The 22,160-nt window shown below is 38.0% G+C and overlaps 1 protein-coding gene across 2 annotated transcripts in view; it reads right to left on the bottom strand.

The window, feature by feature from the left end:
* Positions 1–3,622: 3,622 nt before the first annotated feature.
* Positions 3,623–22,160, bottom strand: part of LOC149561603 (putative glutamyl endopeptidase, chloroplastic) — a 110,015-nt gene continuing 91,477 nt past the window's right edge. For both annotated transcript variants that reach the window (XM_089825201.1, XM_089825200.1), the window contains 4 exons: positions 6,017–6,077; positions 5,766–5,915; positions 5,521–5,658; positions 3,623–4,424 (listed from right to left, as the gene is read on the bottom strand). In XM_089825201.1, the coding sequence (XP_089681327.1) occupies positions 4,122–4,424; positions 5,521–5,658; positions 5,766–5,915; positions 6,017–6,077 (652 nt within the window). In that variant the 3' untranslated portion in view covers positions 3,623–4,121. The remainder of the gene's footprint in view (positions 4,425–5,520; positions 5,659–5,765; positions 5,916–6,016; positions 6,078–22,160) is intronic.

Below are 22,160 nucleotides of genomic sequence, written 5' to 3' on the forward strand. Positions count from 1 at the left end.
CATGCCTCACTCCATAGTTTCTGATGAGATAAAATATATAAAAATTATTATACACTACTTTTAGAATTATGAATATTATGCACTATTATAGATAGCCCATTAAATGGGAAGCAATGAACCCCTATAATTCCTAATTGATGTTATAAATTAATTTTGAATTTTAAATTATTATTATTATTGTGTGTGTGTGTGTGCGCGCGCGCGCGCGCGTGCGTGCGTGTAAACATAGATATTTATATGTTTATATATCTATATCTATGTTTACACACACACACACACATATGTATATGTATATATATCTGTGTGTGTGTGTGTGTGTGTGTGTGTGTGTGTGTGTGTAACCATTGAATTTAATTAATATATTTAATGTATCATTGGCTTTGGTCTCCATGTACAATACTAGTTACCAAAACTAGTGGTTTGCTAATCTATTACTTCAACCAAACACGTCTTTGGTGAAATACTACCTCATATTAAGGACTTAACCAATTTTCATTATGATATATAAGGCATTACAATTGTTGAATATGATTTGAGTTTTCTCAAATATTGAACTACCCCTACAAAACTTCTTGCCTCAATCATAATGACATTCTTTGATCACTACAAAATGGTTTCCACTTCTAATATATTCTACATTTTGTAAATTTCTAGCAGTAGGTAGATTGTTATCTAATCAATTTTGATCCGAGACACTTTGTAGACTTAAGCTAATATTTGATCTCAAACTTAGACAACTATTTGGAAATCATACTCTTCAAAAGTTTGATAAGCTTTGATCTCAATTATTTCATAGATTTGGCTAATATTTGATCTCAATATTAGATATCTATTTGATGATTGTCCTCTTAAAAAACTCGGTATTTTTGCCTATGTAATCAACAATACAATTATAAATGAATAAAAAATGTTTTCTATAAATGATTTTGATCTAAGGTACTTCATAGATGTAGCTAATACTTGAGCTGACACTAAGACAACTATTTGGTGACCTTCAAGAGTAAACTGAATATATTCTAATCAACAATTTTTTTGGCAAAAAATAAGATGAAATCAAGTTTAAATTTGGATTAAAGCAGGTTTAGTTACCATCATAAACCCTAAACTACGTGAAAAGAGGACTCCACAAACCCTAAAATGCACTAAACAAGCTCCATTGTGTCTTACACCACACACAAAACTCATAATCACACACACTAGAAATAGGAACAGCCATACATGGACAACATTATGGTATTCTTCTAATTTATTATTATCAAACTACCTATATATGCTAAAAAAGAAGTATTTCCCAAATTTATCTAGTATATATCAAATTTGTTTTATGTATGTAATTTCTATTTACATTTGTTTGTATTTTGTTTATCAAATTTGTATATTCAAGATGTATTATTGAAAAACTTATAGATATTATGTATATTCAATATATTATAGATAAATTTATAGAGAAAATAATATTATGCATAGTACGTTTGCAAATATTTGTAGAATCCTGTAAATATTATATGTATGTATTTTGCACTATACACACAATATACATTTATAGCAGCAATATAAATATAAACAATCAAAATCTATTTTCTAAAATTATTAGGTTTAACTCTATATTTTATTTGCTCTCAATATATCTATGTTAGGGAAATGCCCTATAATAAATGTAGTTATTAACTATTTTCCTTCAATTTTTCACATTTTTTTGTGAATTCAATTTTTTTGCCAATTTTTCTCCTATTTTTTCGAAAAATTCTTCTCGTTAGGTTTGCTGATAAATTCCCTCAACAATTCATGTTTATATGGTCTTATATATTGTTCGTAGGATTTCTTGCAATTTTTTTGTACATTTTTTTATTGTTTTGAGGTGAGGATTACTAGCCATCCTCAAGACAATCAACGGGTATCATTGAAATACCAAATCATCCTTGGGACAGCCAGTCATCCCCAAATTTTGCATCGTTTCCAAGACATTTCTAAACAAAGTGGAAAGTTTAGGGGCAGCAACAGAAACTTCTAAGGCATCCTAAATACGGGTAAGCCTACAAAGAACCAAGGATCACATCCCCATGTATTATCTTCAATCCCCATGTATGATAGTCTTCAACATAATCAGAATTTAAACTTAAATTCACTTTCTTTACAAGTGCATCACTTGATCATTATACCATCACCCCTTGTGAAAGAGTTAAAATATAAAAGATTGTTATTATTGATTCAAATTTTCATTAGATACATTCAGATACAAACTGAATTGATACTGAAGAATCACATTGATATCTGAATAGCTTTATATAGTCTTATATTCCCTTTAAAAACTACTTACAAGAATAACTTCCCAACAATGAAATATTAAACTAATTTATTTATTTAATCTAATCTTAGAAACTAGCCTAATTTAATGTAATAAATCCAACATTCCCCCCTTATTACTTTAATCCAACAGGAATGAAAGTTGTAAAGGTTTTAACCCAACCCTTTGAAAACTTTGATGAAGCTCCTTCACCAATGTTTTTCTCTCTGCAACTTTAGATTACAAATCCTCCAATCCTAAAGTTGCCCACATAAGTAGATTTCATATCCCAACTTCAGATTGCAAATCCTGAAGTTGGCCTCATAACAAGATTGTTTCCACCTCCCTTGCACATTGAGACATAGTTCCTCCAAAATTTCACATCTCCTTGGAGTGTGTCTAATGCCTCCTTTGGTGTTGCACATGAGATGCCTTTTCTCCGAAGTCCACATCTCCTTCGAGTGTGTTTGGCACCTCCACAAGTGTCGTAGAAACAATCACCATTGATATGTCTGTACATGGACACCTTTCCTCTAAGTGTCTCTAAATGCCATTTTTCAAATGCTACCCCCACCTCACTCCATAGAAGGACAATCATGTAGCCAAGCCCCCTCTTTTCTTCAAAGACACAAATCTATCAAGTCCCCTCTTCTCTTTAGGGATGAATATGTCAAGCCCCAGCTTTACAAGGACACAAATAGTTGCTTCCCATGCAATAATCATCTCTAAGCAAGAAACTAGCTCAAGATGATAAAAATCCTCCAACTTCCATTGTCTCCAACCTCCTATCTTCAATTAAAAATTGTAGAAAATCTCATCCGCAAAAGTTTGAGTCTGGTCATCTAAAATCGATTCAAAGAACTCCTCCCAATTGATCAACCCACTCTAATACCAAATGAAAGAGCTAAAATATAAAATATTGATATTATTGATTCAAATTTTCATTAGATACATTCAGATACAAACTGAATTGATACTGAATGATCACATTGATATCTGAATAGCTTTATATAGCCTTATATTCCCTTAAAAAACTACTTACAAGAATAACTTCCCAGCAACGAAATATTAAACTAATTTATTTATTTAATCTAATCTTAGAAACTAACCTAATTTAATGTAATAAATCCAACACCTTGGACCTAATTATTCAACTTGTTTTATAGCTTGTATATTGAAAATTTCTACAGCAAATTATGGACCTCCACATAATCCAAAGCTTTAGTTTAAACATTTATGTGAACTAAATAAATAAATGAAATGCTTAAATTAAAAAACATTAGTTAGAAAAAATTATGCACTCTCTTGTCTCTAAAGCAATAGAATTGTAACATACAATTGTAGTAGTGAAATCAATTCTGTTATTATGTTCATGCAATCCCTTGGTAAATTACAATTTTAATTGGCAGCAGATAATAATTGCCCTAAGAGAAACTCCACTTAATCGATCTACATTTCAAAAGTTTATCAAGGAAATTCTCATTTATAAAGTAGGGATTGGATAAAGATTTAATCTCTTGGTTCTTTTAAATCTGGAAAAGATCATCACTTCTGTGCCAGACCTCAGTGGGGATTAGCATACTGTTATTATACCTGCAAAGAATTCCATCTCTATGCTTGTAGAAGGCCTTATCTTCAAGCTATCACCATAGAAAGATGTGTCACATAAATTCATAGATATTGTATTTGCCAACACGATGCAAATCAACTAAAAAGAAGGGGACTTATCGTCTTTCAAATAATATAGGGGACTTATCCTCTTGCAGATAATATTAACATTCAGAAAGCAATTTTTATTTTAACAATTTGGCATCATATATATTGTATGGAAATTTTGTCATAATGATGACCTCTGCATTGAATAGAATGAATTTTGTTCACAATCTTTTTCTTGGATGCTATCCCCTCCTGTTGAAGCAGTTGCATACTTTTCCCCTCCAACATTTTCCTTTTGGCCAGAAATCTTAGAGTCATGGGCATTGTCAGGGGAATTTACACAAAACTTCTGTAGCCACCTGTCACTCTCCCAAAGTAAATGCATTATGCTTTCACGTGCACTGTATCCATGGCTTTCAAATGGAAGAAGCACAAGACGGCAGAGAGAACCGTGTCCTTTTAGAGCATTAAAGAATCGCTCAGACTGCAATATTTAAACAGTCAAGAAAGAATCCGGTAAGTCTTTTTTCAAATTTACACACAAACCCATTGTTTTTCAAATTTACATACAAACACACACACAACAAAATACATAACACACACATGTAGCATTGTAATGAGTAGCAATTTTAATCAAACTCTTTATAGTTTGCTCCCATTGTAGAAAAGTATAATTCATATCAATGCCACACCCAAAGAAAGCCAACCAATGAAGGCACCATCCATAAAGGTGAATAGGCATGAAGACCAAATCAAGATGAACCACTACATATTACAAACAAACAACGAGAGGTGGTTCTGAAGCCCCTTGGAGAGCTAAGAAGACAGGTTTTATCACTGGCTACAATTACCTATAGCAAGAAGCCTCTCATGTTGTGTGTACCTAATATAGGTCAGTAGTGTAATGGCAACTGCATACTAGTTGTTAGATGAACTTTTTTTCAAGGTAACCCATACTGAAGTATTTCTGGACAAATTTTAGAGCATTAAGCATCATAAATTGACACATTGAAAAATCACTTCTACTTGACAATCAATGTTTTCAAATGAAAATGATTAATGATTTATAAGACTGACTAGTTTTTTATGGACACCATTTTGGAAACAGCGGGATAAATTTATCCAAAACATTATACAGCCAAACATTTTGTATTCCCACAATGTTAGTTTATGTTCATAAATAAACTAGGCCCATTATTTAACTCGTTCTGAAATAGCATATACAACTAGTTTCAACTTTCAAGTCCACACATAGTGGCATGGGAAAACTGACGGAAAAGGATCAGCAAATGAATGGTACTTGTGCAAGCCTTCTGGAAAACCAATATCATGACAGTGAAGGAAATTAATAAAATCATGATCAACATGGGTACATCAAGAATATCAAGAAAAAACTGTCTAGAATCAGAAGTTAATGGTATGGACAGAAAAGTGATCACAGAATTTCAAAATACAAAAAAATTCAACAGGCAAATGATATTTGATAAATCACTAAGTGTGCAAGTAAAAAGACAAACATAAGAGCACATCAAACATGAAAAGAAAAATAGATGCAATATGTCATATGATAGATTGCACACCTGCATAGTTAGTGTTCCAGGATTGTTATCCTCTTCTCCATGTATAAGTAGAAGAGGCTTCTTTATTTTATTAGCTAACATAAATGGACTCATTTCCACATACACACTAGTTGCTTCCCACAGTGTCCTCTCTTCATTCTGAAAAACAAATTATCATCAATATTAATAAACGCATTATAGTGAAACTTAATAAACAATACGAGTTCAAAAGTACCAACTTGAACTCTCATAGGAATAAAGCTCACCTGAAATCCAAAGGGAGTGAGTGTCCTATTATAGGCACCTGAGCGAGCAACCCCACAACAAAAAAGATGAGGTGCGTGTGCCAGGAGGTTTGCTGTCATGAATGCTCCATAGGAGTGACCACCGATGGCTATCTTGTTTGGATGAGCAACCTGTACACAAATTCTTTTAGCTGGTATGTAACGAATTCAGGCATAGTTGTTAAGTTCAATAGGTGACCAGCAGCAACTCAATTCAATTCAGTAAAGCTTACCCCTCGTCTTACGACTTCTTCAACTGCAGCCTCGGCACTAGCCACCAACTGTTCAACATACCTGTGAAATTGAAAACAAATAGAAGCTGTCAGTGTGAGGGTAATATCAGTTGATTGATTTATAATGAAATTATATGGGTGAGACAAAATTAATACATAAAAGTGAATCTATATGAAAAAAGGAAACGAGGACTGAAAATGTGCTAGACTAGAAGCACCTTTAGAAAAGGTATCTACTAGCTTTTGTAAAATTTGGCAAGTTCTGGAAAACTGGTCAAACAATACCACAAAAGCTGTTGCTAGTTTTCAGCTAACCATGAGTTTGTATGTTATCTTGTTCAATGCTTCCATGGTTAGAAAGATGACAAGAACCCAAATCTACACCATGATTAGCTCAGACAGTAGGGGATACCCCAGAAATGAAAGTTATGAAGCAATAGCTTATGTCATTCCGTGGAAAGAATAAAAATGATAGTAATTGGAGATTTATGTACATAAAAAGAATTCTACCTGTTGACACAAAAGTCTGCACCCTTGCTTGAGGTATGATCCTAGAGTGACCTTGCGTAACATGGAAACGACCTCCAAGTGTTGGACTTGCGCTTTGAGGTTGAATCTCTGGAGAAGGCCAGCTTCCTTACAATAAGGATGCACCTACACTACAACTTGAGAGGAAAAGGGAGAAGGAATGCAAGAAATTAAAATGATGAAGGGAAAGGGGGGTGATGCACCAAATTGAAACACGTTTACAACTCTGCTCGTGACCACAAAATATATGAATAAAGCTCCCAAATACACAATTCTAAGCTCCAACCTATCTTCTAAGAACCCAGATGCAGGTTAAAATCGATTAGATGTTGAAAGGAAGGGAAACTTCACAACACAACACTTCATCAACAAATCAAACACAACATGCAAATCTAAGAAACTAGAAGGGATACATTCTTCAGAAGGCAAGTAACATGCACAAGATGGTAGAATGGAAAGAAGAGGTAAAACTGGTAAGTTTCATTAATGGAAGGCAAAAGTTGTAGAGCATAATGTTGCTGCAAAATAAAAATAGAGAAGAACCCGGAAAAAGTATTTACAACTGCCCTTTAAAGAGTTCGGGCATAACTCAGATTTAACCATGAAGTTCAAACCCCAACCCAAGCTAGAGTCAAGTTGCAAAGAGCAGCAATAACTGAAGAGTTAGAGTGAGATCTGATCATGAAATACAATCTGTTGTAGAAGTAACAGGAAGAAACCCAAAAACAACGCATCCAACCGTAAGAAATCAAATCCCCTGAGATTTGATCATTACAATCATTAATGAGGCATGCAGATGCATTAACGTCTTGGAACAAGGCCCTAGATGTCACTCTGCAATAAAGGAATGGTCCTTGTAACGTGTCATGGCCGCAACAGATGAATTTGCACCGCTGTCAAAAAACGCGAGATGGGTTAACACGCAATGTTAACTCGCCGCAAAAATGCAAAGTTGACTAGCATGGAATAAATCTGATCTGCCCATAAATGATTTGAACCATCAGTGTAGATCTTCATTTGAATATGGATGGCCCAGATGTTGCAAGAGAATCCCCCAACGCAAGATTATAACACAATCGTAGATCAAGATTTTCTTTATCTCAAATGGACGGTTGGGATGAAGCAAGGAATCTCCCAAAGATGCATCTAAATCCGATGGCTATCCCATCCTCGCAAAAGGCCCAAGCAAAGATGCGAAAATGAAGGGTCATTCGATCCAAAGAATCTCAACAAAAAGATGAAATGGGATAACACAAAATGTTAACCCCCGCGGATGCGCGTGTTAACCCACAACTCGGCAAAAGAGCAAACCGAGCTCACTCGGTCAATGAACAAATTGAACTAGCTTAGTTCATGAAGACACTGAGTTAACACAAAATGTTAACCCCAACCAAATCCCATCTTAACCCACAGCAAAGAATCTAGCCCATTGAAGATCCCTCTGATCAGCTATTGATGATGGGCTGAATGGGAGGCAAAAATGGCCAACATTCTTGGCGACTCAATGGGATGCTTGCTTGCTAAGCATAGATTAGTGGCTGTAAGCAATCCATTAGGCATGGAGTTACTAGAAGAATGACACGTTATCCCACCTGCAACTTTTCAAAATCTACAACCAGAAAAAAACAAAAAAGCTTCAAAGAGCTCCAGAAAACTGCGGAGAGCTCCAAAAAGCTATGCACATGCACTTCTTGGAAAGCTGGAAATCTACTCTACTATGTACAAATATTTACAATACAAAAAGATCAAACAAAGCCATTGACTGGCTTGTTGAAATAGTTGCCCTTCCTCACGAGCTGATTTCTTCTTCCATGCATAAGGGCAGTCAAGTGAATCAGCAAGTATGACAAGCATATTGTTGCATGGAACGTCTTCCTCCCAATGCTGAAAACAATGAAGCTTTTCAACACTGGGGCATTACGTTCTTGAGCAAGACATGCTTGCTCTTCCTTGTGATCTTCACCCTCATGCTCAAGAGTAAGCATGACCGGGGGCAACATGCATTGTTGCAAAGCTAGATGCTTAATGGGGCATCCTCTTGATGGTGCTAGGTCTAGGCAATTAGCCTTGACCGTAGTGTGCTCTGCAATCTCCAAATCCTCTTGGCCAACAAAAGCTGGTTGTGTGTGTGTTTCTTCATGTTGCGGCTGCAACATATGTTCCTCCTCAAGCCCATGTGAATCCTTGCAAACAAGAGGTTGCACCTCCTGCACTTGTGCAGACTCTTGTGATGTGGAAGAAAGAGCTGGATGTGCCTCCTTTTGTGTCTTTGTTGTAGCAAACTGCATGCTCATCAACTTCACTTGCAATTCTTTCTCACACCTTTCTTTTTGTGCAGCCAACTCCCTTGCAAGAATTTCCTCATGCTCTTGTTGTTGGGCTTCCAACCGCTTTGCAAGCTCTGCCTCAAACTGCCTTCGGTGTGCTTCTAGCTATTGCAACAATATTTCTCCCTCTAGAGTATGAGTTGGCTCATAAGCAGCAACTTGTACCTCGTGTACTTGGGGCATCCTAGGCAATATTTCTTTCTCCGCCATATCATGGGAGACCTCCTGCTGCAACACATGGTTTGGCTTTTCTTCTTCTTGCAGCGGGCCCTTAGGTTCCACCATAGGCTCAAAAGAAAAATTTTGTTCCTCAAGAATAAGAACAACCTCATTATTCTTCTCCTCCTTGACCTCCTGCTGCAGCACACGTTCTTCAATTGGCAGTTGCTCTCATGTTATCTCTGATGTGGGGAAAGGCATGTTCACTTCATCAACAATGAAGAAGGGACAATAATCATATGTGGGCTCACCATCATCAACATGTGGGGGTGTCTGAACTGTAGGCTGAGGTTCAAGGCAGCTTGAAATAGAAATCTAAGGATGACTGCATTGTCTGAAGCTAGCAAACTTCCTCCTTGGAGGCTCTTGCACTTCAGCTCTTTGCATTTGGGCAAGCTTGAGTCTTCCCTCTTCCTCAAATTTCTTCTGTTTTAAATCTTCCTTCTGCTGCAACCTTGGAAGACCTGGAGAGCCTCATTAGAAATGTCAAATACGTCAAACACCATGCTGCAAACATAAGGGTCATTCTCCCACATCTCCCTATCATCAAGTAACTCCTTAACCCAAGAAGACGTAAGAAGCATAACAAAAGAAAAATTCCCACAATCTGTATCCTGGTATGGATTTTCTATTACAATAATAGATAAGACGTCTATTATTAGTTAATGGTTATCTTGTAAATATCTTTAGCTTTAGTTTGCTTTCGTTTTTTTCTTTCTCTGGAATAGAATGTTTCTATTCTTTATGATCGTTTCCTAAGGAAACATCGTCTCTTCCTTTTGTATAAATTGACCTTTCGGTCTCTGTTATTAATAAGCAAGTATTTACCAATTACCTTGTAATATGGTATCAAAGCTAAATACTTAAATTTTTTCGGAAAAATTTATAATTTCTTCTTGAAATTATTTGTTTATATTTTTCCAAAATTATTTCAGCTAATTTCTCCAAAACCCACCTAGGATTTTTCTGCTTGGAGAAATTCCCGAATTACGGGTCTGCAAATCGCGTGGAAATCGTGGCCATTTTTTGAAGACTCGCATTTTTGGGGTGAAAATCTGCATGTTTCTGTATCAAATCTTCATGCTCTTAGCCGTCTCAGTCTGTCATCGTGCTCTGGGAAGCAGATTCGACCATTTTTCATCAAGAAATCTGAAGTTTTTTCAAGCTTTTTTCAGCTAGGGCCTTTTTTTTTCGAAACCCTAATTTTTGCGGTCGAAAAAATTTTTTGTTTGCAGATTCTTGGTGGGTTTTTCGAGAGCTCAACTGGGTTGTCCGTTTTTTTTGGGTGCCTCGATTTTCGAGCCAGCGGATTCAGAAAACGACAGCAGATTCCTTCTGGGTTTTTCGAGCTCTCTTTTGGGTCATTCTCTGATTCTTCTAGGTCTTCCGTATTTTTGCCTCGAAGAATGTGCCTTCACAGATTTTCACAGTTTTTCATGAAAAACGTGCCATGGCATCTCTGACAAATATTCTACTCGAGAATAATTCCAAATTCAATGGTCGCAATTATGGAACCTGGAAGCAGCGCATCATTGCAATCTTCAAATATCGAAACACCAATCAACTTGTTCTGGGTGTTAAGCAGTGTCCGACTTCTCCGGGTCCTGATCAAGATACATGGGATCTGAACAATCGAGAGGCAGTAATGCTTCTCAAACTATCCGTAGCTGATGACCAGCTTTCTCAGATTCCATCCAGCAAGACAGCGGCCGAAATCTGGACACATCTAAAAGGTCTTCATGAGACTTCCGACAAGAGCAGAGCCTTCTTTCTGAAAAACACTCTGTTTTCTATTGTCATGGATGAGCGCACCTCGCTCCAGGCACACCTGAATCGGATTCAAGAAATCCGTGATCAGTTACTTGCCATCGGTCGCAAGATGGAGGAAGAGGATATTGTGGTAATCACTCTTCGGAGTTTACCAAATTCCTATGAGCATTTTATTGAGACTCTCAACATCACATCTACTAGTGTTGATCTAAAGTTCACTGATCTCTGCACCCTGCTACTTCAGCAAGATCGGTGGAAACAACAGTTCGGTAGCAGCTCCAGTTCCAACTCCACTGAGCAAGCCTTTGCTGCGAAATCCTTTCAGAAGGATAAGGGCAAGTTTCAGCAACCATCTCAGCAGAAGTCTTCTGCTCCAACATCCGATGGTACCAAAAAGAAGAACATTCAATGCAACTATTGCCACAAGTATGGTCACATGAAGGTTGCATGTCGGAAACGCTTAGCTGCCCAGTCTAAGCAATCAGGTTCGCAACCCAAAGCGAACAGTGCAGAGCACACTGAGCAGGTGGAATCTGCCTTTTATGCCTTCATGGCTAAAAGACCCGCAGATCATGTATAGTCATCTGCCTGGTACATTGATTCAGGTGCCTCTCGACATTTCACTCACCGCAGAGACTGGTTTACTGACTACCAGCCTTATTCAGATTCTGTTATCTTTGGTGGTGGAGAAGAGTACACGGTTGTTGGTAAAGGCAACATTCAAATTCAGTCTATTGGGAGGAAGCTCATATTCCTTGATGTGTACTACGTTCCAGGGATGGAACTAAATCTACTCTCGGTCAGTCAATTGCTGCAACATTCTCCACACTTGGCAGTCACCTTCAGTTCACATCAGTGCACCATCACTGATCGGGCGACTAAGTCTACTATTGCAGTTGGTCTTGAGGATCATGGTCTTTTCAGACTTACTGATTCTGGTGATTCTCAGGACTTAGCTATGGCTGCTCGGCGATCTTCCATCAGCTCACTTTGGCATCAGCGATATGGGCACTTAAATGTGTATTATCTCTCACAACTTGCTCGAGATGAGCTTGTTCTTGGTTTGCCAGAGATTCAAACCCAACACCTTGGAGTTTGTGACGCATGTCAGGCTGGGAAGCAACATTGCACACCTTTCCCCAGTGGCGATTCTTGGCGAGTTTCTCAAGTACTTCAGCTTGTTCATGCTGATATCTGCGGCCCTATGGCCACTCCTTCTATTCTTGGGTACAAGTATTTTCTGTTGTTTGTAGATGATTTCAGTAGAAAAATGTGGGTGTATTTCCTTAAAAAGAAATCCGATGCATTTATTGTATTTCAGAAGTTTAAACCCTTAGTTGAAAAAGAGTCTGGGAAATCTATTATTACTCTTAGATCAGACAATGGGGGGGAATTTTGTTCTAATGTTTTCTCCAGCTTCTTGGATACACATGGCATCCAACGCCAGTTCACCACACCCCACACGCCACAACAGAACAATGTAGTTGAACGTCGGAACAGGACAATTACCGAGATGGCTCGTTCCATGCTCGAACACAGACATGTTCCGAAGCGTTTTTGGGCAGAAGCAGTTAACACTGCAGTTTATCTGTTGAACCGGTCACCCACAGTGGCGGTCAAAGGTAAAACTCCGGAAGAGGCCTGGTCAGGTCGCAAGCCCAGAATCAGTCACCTGAAGGTTTTTGGCTCTCTTGCTTTTGTTTGGATCCCTGATGCTTCGCGCACCAAGTTGGATGCCAAGAGTCAGAAACTGATGCTTGCTGGATATAGCAGTCTTCACAAAGCCTACCGCCTTATTGATGTTGAGACTTCTCGTCTCATATACAACCGCGATGTAGTCTTTGATGAGCAGCGAGGACCATTCATGCCTGTTTCTCCTATTCCTGATCCAGCAGACCAGCCTATGCAGGTTCATGATTTGGGAGTTCGGCTTCCATTAGGTCCACCTGATGGGAGGGCTCCAGTAGCTCCTACAGCTCCAGTCCTGCCAGTGATACCTGTACAGCCACCTCCGGCTTCTCCTGCAGGATCACCTCGTTTTGAAGATGCTTCACCTGAGTTTGATCCAGATTCTTCTGATCAGGATCCTGCTGATCAAGCATCTCCTAGTACTACTGTTGGTCATTCTCCTCTCCGGCCTAAGTGGTGGGCTAAGACACTTGCTGATCTTCATGATGATGAGCTCATTGATGGGAGAACTACTCGAAAAAAGAGCAAAACTATAGATTCTGTTAACTTTGCTCTTATGGCCAACATTCACAGTGTGTTTGAACCTCAAACATATTCCGAGGCTAAAGGAATTCCAGAGTGGGAACAGGCCATGCAATCTGAACACCAGAGCCTGTTGAAGAACAACACTTGGGTCCTTTCTGATCTTCCCCCAGGGAAGAAACCCATTAGCTGCAAATGGGTCTACAAAATCAAATATAAATCAGATGGTACTTTGGATAAGTACAAAGCTCGTTTAGTGGCAAAGGGCTTTTCTCAGCGTCAGGGCATTGATTATGAGGAGACCTTTGCTCCTACTGCAAAGATGAGCACCATCAAATTAGTCTTAGCCATGGCAGCACAGTTTGGCTGGAAGGTCCATCAAATGGACGTAAAGAGTGCTTTCCTGAATGGTGATCTCCATGAAGAGGTCTACATGACGCAGCCTCCTGGTTTCAAGGTTGCTGGTAAAGACCATCAGGTTCTCGGATTGGTAAAAGCTCTCTATGGTTTGAAGCAGGCCCCTCGGGCATGGTATATCAAGATTGATACGTACCTCAGTGATCAAGGCTTCAAGAGGAGTTCTTCAGACTCAAATCTATACATCAAGACTACTGACAGTGACATCATCCTTCTGATTATCTATGTGGATGATCTAATCATCACTGGCAGTTCGGCATCTTTGATTCAGGGAATCAAACAACACTTATGCCAGTCTTTTGATATGACTGACCTTGGGCTCATGCATTATTGCTTAGGTGTTGAAGTTTGGCAACAGTCTTCTGGTATATTCATCTCTCAGTCCAAATATGCCAGAGCCTTGTTAGACAAATTCCGAATGCAGGATTGCAAACCTGCATCTACACCTATGGAGAAAGGTCTCAAGTTATCAACCAAGTCTGATTCTCCTTCCATTGATGATACTACGTATAGGCAACTAGTAGGCAGCCTCATCTACCTATCTGCTACTAGGCCTGATATCAGCTTCGCAGTCAGCTATATTTCACGCTTTATGACAGCTCCTAAGGCTGATCATTGGATGGCAGCAAAGCGTGTGCTTCGTTATGTGAAAGGCACTTCTGATTATGGACTTTTGTATTCTCGGAGTTCTAATCCTAAACTCAGTGGGTTCACAGATTCAGATTGGGCAGGCTCTGTTGATGATAAAAAGTCAACATCTGGATATGTGTTCAGTTTGGGATCCGGTGCAGTCACATGGACCAGCAAGAAGCAGCAGGCAGTTTCTCTCTCTTCTACAGAGGCTGAATATAGAGGGACTGTTAAGGCAGGATGTGAAGTTGTCTGGCTTCGTCGGATGCTTGGGGATATGCAGATGTCACCAGTAGGACCGACTACTCTGTTTGTTGATAACGAAGGCGTTATCAAGTTAGCACGGAATCCAGTCTTCCATGAACGAACCAAGCATGTGGATGTTCATTGTCATTACATACGACAGCTGGTTGAAGATGGGACTATAGATCTGCAGTATGTTCCTACCTTAGATCAAACTGCAGACATTCTCACCAAGCCTCTTGGTCCTGATAAGTTTGTCAAATTCAGAGGACAGCTTGGTGTGTTAGATAGATTAACCATTAAGGGAGGGTATTACAATAATAGATAAGACGTCTATTATTAGTTAATGGTTATCTTGTAAATATCTTTAGCTTTAGTTTGCTTTCGTTTTTTGCTTTCTCTGGAATAGAATGTTTCTATTCTTTATGATCGTTTCCTAAGGAAACATCGTCTCTTCCTTTTGTATAAATTGACCTTTCGGTCTCTGTTATTAATAAGCAAGTATTTACCAATTACCTTGTAATATTTTCAACATAGCTAAAAATCTCGAAAAGTTCAACAAACTCGGATCCCAAACTATCTAAACGCTCATGAAGCTCAAAAAAGCTTTGAACTGAGGTCCGATTGGATCCTCTTCTCTCGCAGCTCCTAGAACTCTTCAACTGTGATGAACTTGGTGGGGGAAATTTTCACATATTCATGGCCATAGATGACATGATGGGTTGGAGTAAAATTAGCCTCCTGGTGATTTGGGTAATCTTGTTGGTCATAACCAAGTTGTGGCTGATATAGAGGATGGGAGGGCTGAGGAATAGCCTCTTCATAATAGAGGGGAAAGTGGGAGGCATCTCTATGAAGGTGATCCGTGATAAAGCATTTAAACAAGGGCCTTCATAGAAATCTTGAAGAAATATAAAAACTGAAAATCATACCAGCACTTGGTCTATTGAAACAGGTAGATGCATAGAATCACCATGGTGTTGAATGAGTGCCTCCAAAGGTTGATGGCACTGAGATAAACACCCAATTTCTTAGTGAATGGATATTCAAACTGGATAACCAGCAGACTTATGGATCTGAATCTGTCGTCCTACTGAGCGTGCTAGAAACTGTTGACACAAAGTCTGCACCCTTTCTTGAGGTATGACCCTCAAGTGACCTTGTGTAACATGGAAACAACCTCCAAGTGTGAGACTTGCGCTTTGAGGTCGAATCTCTGGAGAAGGCTAGCTTCCTTACAATCAGGATGTCGGCTTCCCTACAATCAGGATGCACCTACACTACCACTTGACAGGAAAAGGGAGAAGGAATGCAAGAAATTAAAATGATGAAGTTAAAGGGGGGTGATGTACTAGATTGAAACACGGTTACAACTCTGCCCGTGACTACACAAAACATGAATAATAACAGTTCTAAGCTCCAACCTATCTTCTAAGAACCCACATGTAGGTTGAAATCGATTAGATGTTGAAAGGAAAGAAAACTTCACAACACAACACTTCATCAACAAATCAAACACAACATGCAAATCTAAGAAACTACGAAGGAAACATTCTTCACAAGGCAAGTAACATGCACAAGATAGCAGAATGGAAAGAAGAGGTAAAACTGGTGAGTTTCATTAATGGAAGGCAAAAGTTGCAGAGCATAATGCTGCTACAAAATACAAACAGAGAACCTAGAAAAAGTAGTTACAATTGCCTTTTAAACAGTTCAGGCATAACTTGGATTTAACCATGAAGTTCAAACCCCAACCCAAGGTGAAGTCAAGTTGCAAAGAGCAGCAATAACTAAAGAGTCGGAGTGAGATTTGATCATCAAATACAATATGTTGTAGAAGTGACAGGAAGAAACCCAAAAACAACGCATCCAGCCGTAAAAAATCAAATCCCATGGATTTGATCATTACAATAATTAATGAGGCATGCAGATGCATTAATGTCGTGGAACAAGGCTTTAGATGTCATTCTGCAATAAAGGAACAATCCTTGAAACATGTTATGGCTACAACAGATGAAGCGCCGTTGTCAAAAAACGTAGGGTAGGTTAACACGCAATGTTAACCCGCCACAAAAATGCAGAGTTGACCCGCGTGGAATAAATCTGATCTACCTAGAAATGATTTGACCCGTTGATGTAGATCTTCATTTGAATATGGACAGCCCAGATGCTGCAAGAGAATCCCCAACGCAAGATTATAACACAACCTTAGATCAAGATTTTCTTTATAACAAATGGATGGTCAAGATGAAGCAAGAAATCTCCCAAAGATGCATCTAAATCCAACGGCTATTGCATCCTTGCAAAAGGCCCAAGCAAAGATGCAAAAAATTCGAGGGTCGTCTAATCCAAAGAATTTCAGCAAAAAGATGAAATGGGATAACACAAAATGTTAACCCCCGCGAATGCGCGTGTTAACCCACAACTCGGCAAAAGAGAAAACCGAGCTCACTCGGACAATGAACAAAGTGAACTAACTCGGCTCATGAAGAGACCAAGTTAACATCAAATGTTAACCCCAACCAAATCGCATGTTAACCCACAGCAAAGAATCTAGCCCATTGAAGATCTCTCTAATCGGTTATTGATAATAGGTTGAATGGAGGGCAAAAATGGCCAACACTAACATTGGCACTTTGACCTAAAAACTAAACCTAAGTGAGAAAAGAAATTCCATTCCCGAAGAATAATGCAGAGAAATCTTAATGACAAAGACAGGATGGCATAGAAACACTACAACATTCATATTCTTTATATTTGAAGTTCAGAACATTTCTTGATTACAGAAATTATAAGCTTTACAGCAATGTTCTCGTAGTTGACAGTTCAACAAAGCAAACCTATAGCTGAATTAATACAGCATAGATAATTATGTCATTATAACATTTTTTTGCCACGGATTATTAACTAAGAAATAACTATTCAAAATAAACAATCAATTAAAGTAACTTTTAAGTCACAAATATTACAACCTTGAAGGTCAGGTGGAACTCAATACAAACTCAACACCAAATATTTTTTATTGAGGACAATTGTTTCACTATTAAGCTAAGAGATGCCTTTTTACAAAAGCTATAATCCCTGACCTTAGGATGGAGCGTAGGAAAGCTCATCTAAGATATAAAATTGGGGAAACCCATAACAAAAAGGCTATGTTCCACGGAGTTTCTGAGACGGGGACGTTTTAGGGGACGGGGACGTGTTTCCGGTACAGGTACGGGTTGAAGCCAAAATTTAGGGGACGGGACATCAGAGGACAGCAATTAAAAACATAGGGGATTTTTTTTAATATAGAGATAAAATTCAAATATGCATATCATAACATTGATAAACCATTCACCATAGACATTTTAGAAGATAAATACATGGAATATTATCAAATGGCAAATACTAAGTGCTTCCATTATAACAATATCACATACATATATAGCAAAAATTAAAATGCCTAAAGGCTTCAAGTATCATGCTGAAATCAGAATGAAATAAAGAGAAGTCCAACTAAAATAGTTAGTAAATAGTAAATACCAAACGCAATCTTTCCTCACTAAACACAATCTTTGCTCATTGCTGCTACTGCTCTTATGTTTTTTTCCTTCCTCTTAGCAAGTATGTTAAATCGAAAAATGAGTAGAAGAGTTAGTGTTTTAATGGACCAAATATAGGTTGCATATTGTTATTATGTCTTTAAGATGACTAGGGGCCACACGAACAACAAAAATTAGAAAAAAATATTTTTTTGGGGATAGTTTGCCTTTACCAGATTGACTGGAAAAAAGGGGACGGCCAGCAGTTTCGGGGACAGATTCCCCTATCCGTCTCCGAAACTGCTGGCCGTCCCCAAGTTTCCTACCAAAAAAAATTGGCCGTTTCGGGGACGTTTCTGAATTTTTCAAAAAGGGGACGACTCAAGGGACGGCCAAAATCCGTCCCCGTTTCGTCCCCGGTACGGGTACGAGGGTAAAACCCTAAGAAACGCGTCCCCGTGGAGCATAGCAAAAAGGCAATAAATGGTCAAGTTTAATAAAGAATCTCAATCAAGCATCTCAGACAAGAGAGGTAATAAATATACTCCACTAGCTTCACATTAATATATTTTTTGACAACTTTCAGATTGCTGGTGCAGTATGATTATCAGTTTTTTTATGTGGCCAGCATACATCTCTTTTTCTAGAGTCTAATAATCAATGGATTTTGCAACTTCCATTATTGCCATGATGGTGTTGTAGGGGTGGAATGGCTCCATGGGTAATCTTTTGCCTGCTTGATGTTGTTCTTGTGAACGTAAAGCAATTAGCGCAGTGGTAGAGAATGCTTACAAGCATAATTTTTGAGCCTCGTGTAGTGTTCATATGTTAAACAATGTGTTGAAAAACATTGAGAAGATAGATTTGGCGAAAAAAGTGGCATCAAAAGCTAGAGACATCTCGATGCTACTTTGCAACCATCAAACCTGACTTAAAATCATAACATATTTGAGGAATGAATTTTTAAAGCCACTAAATACTAGCTATGCCAATTACTTAATCTTATTAAAGAGGATGCTTGTGGTGCCTCTACAATTAAAGATGATTAATACTAATTGAGTAGATGGCTAGAGGTAAACATACGTGAAGGAAAATGTGTGAAACGAAAAATCCTTGATGATAATTGGTGGTTAGAAAAGAGGTAAAAAAAAGCATTTCCTTGATAGTAATTGGTAGTTCACAATGAGGTAAAAACATTGCTAATTCTATTATCAAAGTATTAATGTTCCTAACTTGTAAAGCATTATAACCCTTTCTGAAGAAAAAAATTATGATTTGTTTACAGATATGTTTGCTCATTCATCTCACATGTTGTGCAAGTCGTAATATATTCTAATATAGGTCCCCTAGTCCTGGAGAGATGCATGAGAAATTGAAGCATGTTTGAGAGATTCATGAGAATTTTGAAGCATGTTTGAGCAAATAAAGCAAGTCATTCGTAGTTGGCATCCTAATTTGTAATGTATGAGTTAGCATATCAAGACCATTGTGGTATAGCAGGGGAACACTAACACTATGAACTTCCAGCTTCATATCACAATCTATGCTCTAAAAGCCAAATGGTATCAAATGTGAAAAGTTGAAAGAAGGGCTCATTAAAGCCATTTGAAGGATGTATAACAATAATGAGTCCACCTTACTCCAAATGCAATGCCTAGACTATATGAATCTCCATAGTCCAACATCCAAAAAACTACAAATAAGGATGAACAGAGCTACCATTAGCTCAAAATGACTTATTGTATAGTGGGCATGGCATGGAAAAGATGCATCAAAGTTAAAAATGCTTTCAGCTCACCACCTCTTTTCACAAGCTGGCAAATCATGTGTCATAGAGAAGAATTGATTCACATACTTCATTCAATTAGTCAAGAGGAATAGGCTTACCTCTTGACAACTAGAGAAATCTATTGTCAAGCATAATGCCTTGTGACTTTAGGTTCAATAGACTCTAAGTCAAACTATCATGTCCCCTTGCTGAAATAGGATTTATTAATAAATTATAAGAAACTGAAATTTAATTTAATTTAATCAAGGTTTAGTTAATTTTAGTGAATGGTCAAAAGGCATGAAATAAAAAGTTGCGACTCCCTCAAGCATGAGATATAAAGGGAGAGAAGAGAACTTTGTTTGAAGAGGGGTATATGGAGGAAGAAAGAAAGAATGGAGCAAAAGGAATTAATAAAGCATTAATGGAAGAAGAAAGCAATGCGAAGAAGATAAGGAAGTGACTCTTTCAAAGGGGCAGTAATGATAAGGATTGTTACCCTTTTTAAAGGAGACGTAAGGGTGTAAGGTTATGAGCATTATGAAGAGGTGTAACTCTCCCCCACATTGAACAATATAAATGGGAGAAGGTTTCATGTGAGGACATTGTAGAAAGATCAAGTTAGAGAATAATATATCATTCTCAAAGGCAACAATGAAAAGTGGTTCCCAATCCTTCTGAAAGCTGAAGACCAATCCACCAATAAATTATAAAGGACGATTCATTGCAAGCATTGGAGGGGACGTACCAATCACTCACCGTAACTCATGGAATCAAGCAAGGAATTGTGTGTGTGTGTGTGTGTGTGTGCGCGCGCGCGCGCAAAGGAGGAATTTATCTATTGGGATAAGACACCCCATAAGAGCAGAGCTAAGATATAGAATACATTCGAAGTGAATACAAAACAAAAAATCTGAAGGTTCAATCCTGATTTTGTTGGCAATTTAGCTAAGAGGTGAATATGGAAATAAATTGAGGTTGTCATTTATGGCAACATATCATCTATATTAAGTCAGCAAGTTGTGAAGACAAAGTTTTGGTTTGAAGACTTTAAAAATTGTATGAGTGTTGTAAAGAATAAAAATTAGTAGACACCTTTTTGGTTTGCAAAGTTCATAAACAGCGAATTGGCACATGCGCACTTGAGGAAAGATACAACAGGGAATGATGATCCTATATGTAAAAGCACATGTCATTATGGGTTGTACAGATAGAGTTATTAATGTTTTATTAGTTGCAATCATGTACAGGAAGAACAGAGCAGACACAAGGAAATGGTAATGTGTTAAGGAATTAATTTGTTTTACCAAAATAATTACTTTAACTAATTAGGGACAACATCCTAAATGTTAACCCTAACTTAGCAAAACTCAATGTTGTGTTTTGCGACACGTATGAAGACATGAAGGCCGACAAGACAAAACAGAAGGGTATAAAGGAAAGATTAGTATATGCGAAGTTGTGTGATGTCTTTGGACATTGCAATATACCTGCTATATGATGCGAACTTTATGTTAGAGCATATAAAGGACAATATATACGAAGTTATGTATAGAGAGCTACAAAGGACAAATAAGATACTACATATATCAGCATTGTCAAAAGGTTTTTGTATCTATACTTTTTGTGTACAATATACATCATTGTAATTGCATGTTTGAGAAGCGGGCTCATCTTGCATACTTTTGTAATTGTTATACCAACTCCTAACAGTGTTGAGGCTTCGAACAAGGACAGAGACACTCTACGGATGTAATAGAGTCCTAGCTGGGTCAATATCTTTCACAAGATACTATTGATTAGTGTATCATTTTGTGGGTACCGTCCTCACCAAGGTTTTCCCTTGGCCAAGGTTTCCCTAGTCAACAAATAATGGTGTTATGAGTTCCATTGTGTTATTGTTGTGTTTACTTTTCAGTTTAATCAAATGTGAATGTTTTAAGGTTGTAAAGATAAAAGATTGTGAAATACTGATTCAACACGCCCCCCCCCCACCCCCTCCCCCCTCCCCCTCTCAGTATTTCCTATTTCTAACAAATTGTTAATAACAAAGAGTTAAAGAAATAGGCGACCTCCCAAAAGGGAGATAATACAATTGGTATTATCTCAAAGATTCTACCAACATATGAGAACAACAAAATGCGATGTGTCTAAAGATAGTCATCAAGAACAAGTGGCAAGAAATGACAAGAGTCGTTGTGCAGATCATTGCTCAAAATCACAATTGACATTTAGTCATTTGACATCATGCAAGAGTCTCAAACAAAGAGGGTTATAAGAAAATCCAAAGGGACTTCATAAGTAGATCCTTGAAGCAAACTAGAGAAAATTTATGACCATATGGGAGCAGCAAGAGGGGCCAGGCCCATTTCTCACTATAATTGGCAAGCAACAAGATGAAGTTAGGCCCACCTCCTATCTCTAGAAGGCTTATGAGAAGCAAGATGAGGTTAAGCCCATTTTTTGGCTTGAAAATGGCTTATGAGCAGCAAGATTGGGATCGGGCC

Source organism: Cupressus sempervirens, chromosome 4 (genome assembly GCF_028749045.1).
Source record: "Cupressus sempervirens isolate cs-2001-9-10 chromosome 4, ASM2874904v1, whole genome shotgun sequence".
NCBI lineage: Eukaryota > Viridiplantae > Streptophyta > Pinopsida > Cupressales > Cupressaceae > Cupressus > Cupressus sempervirens.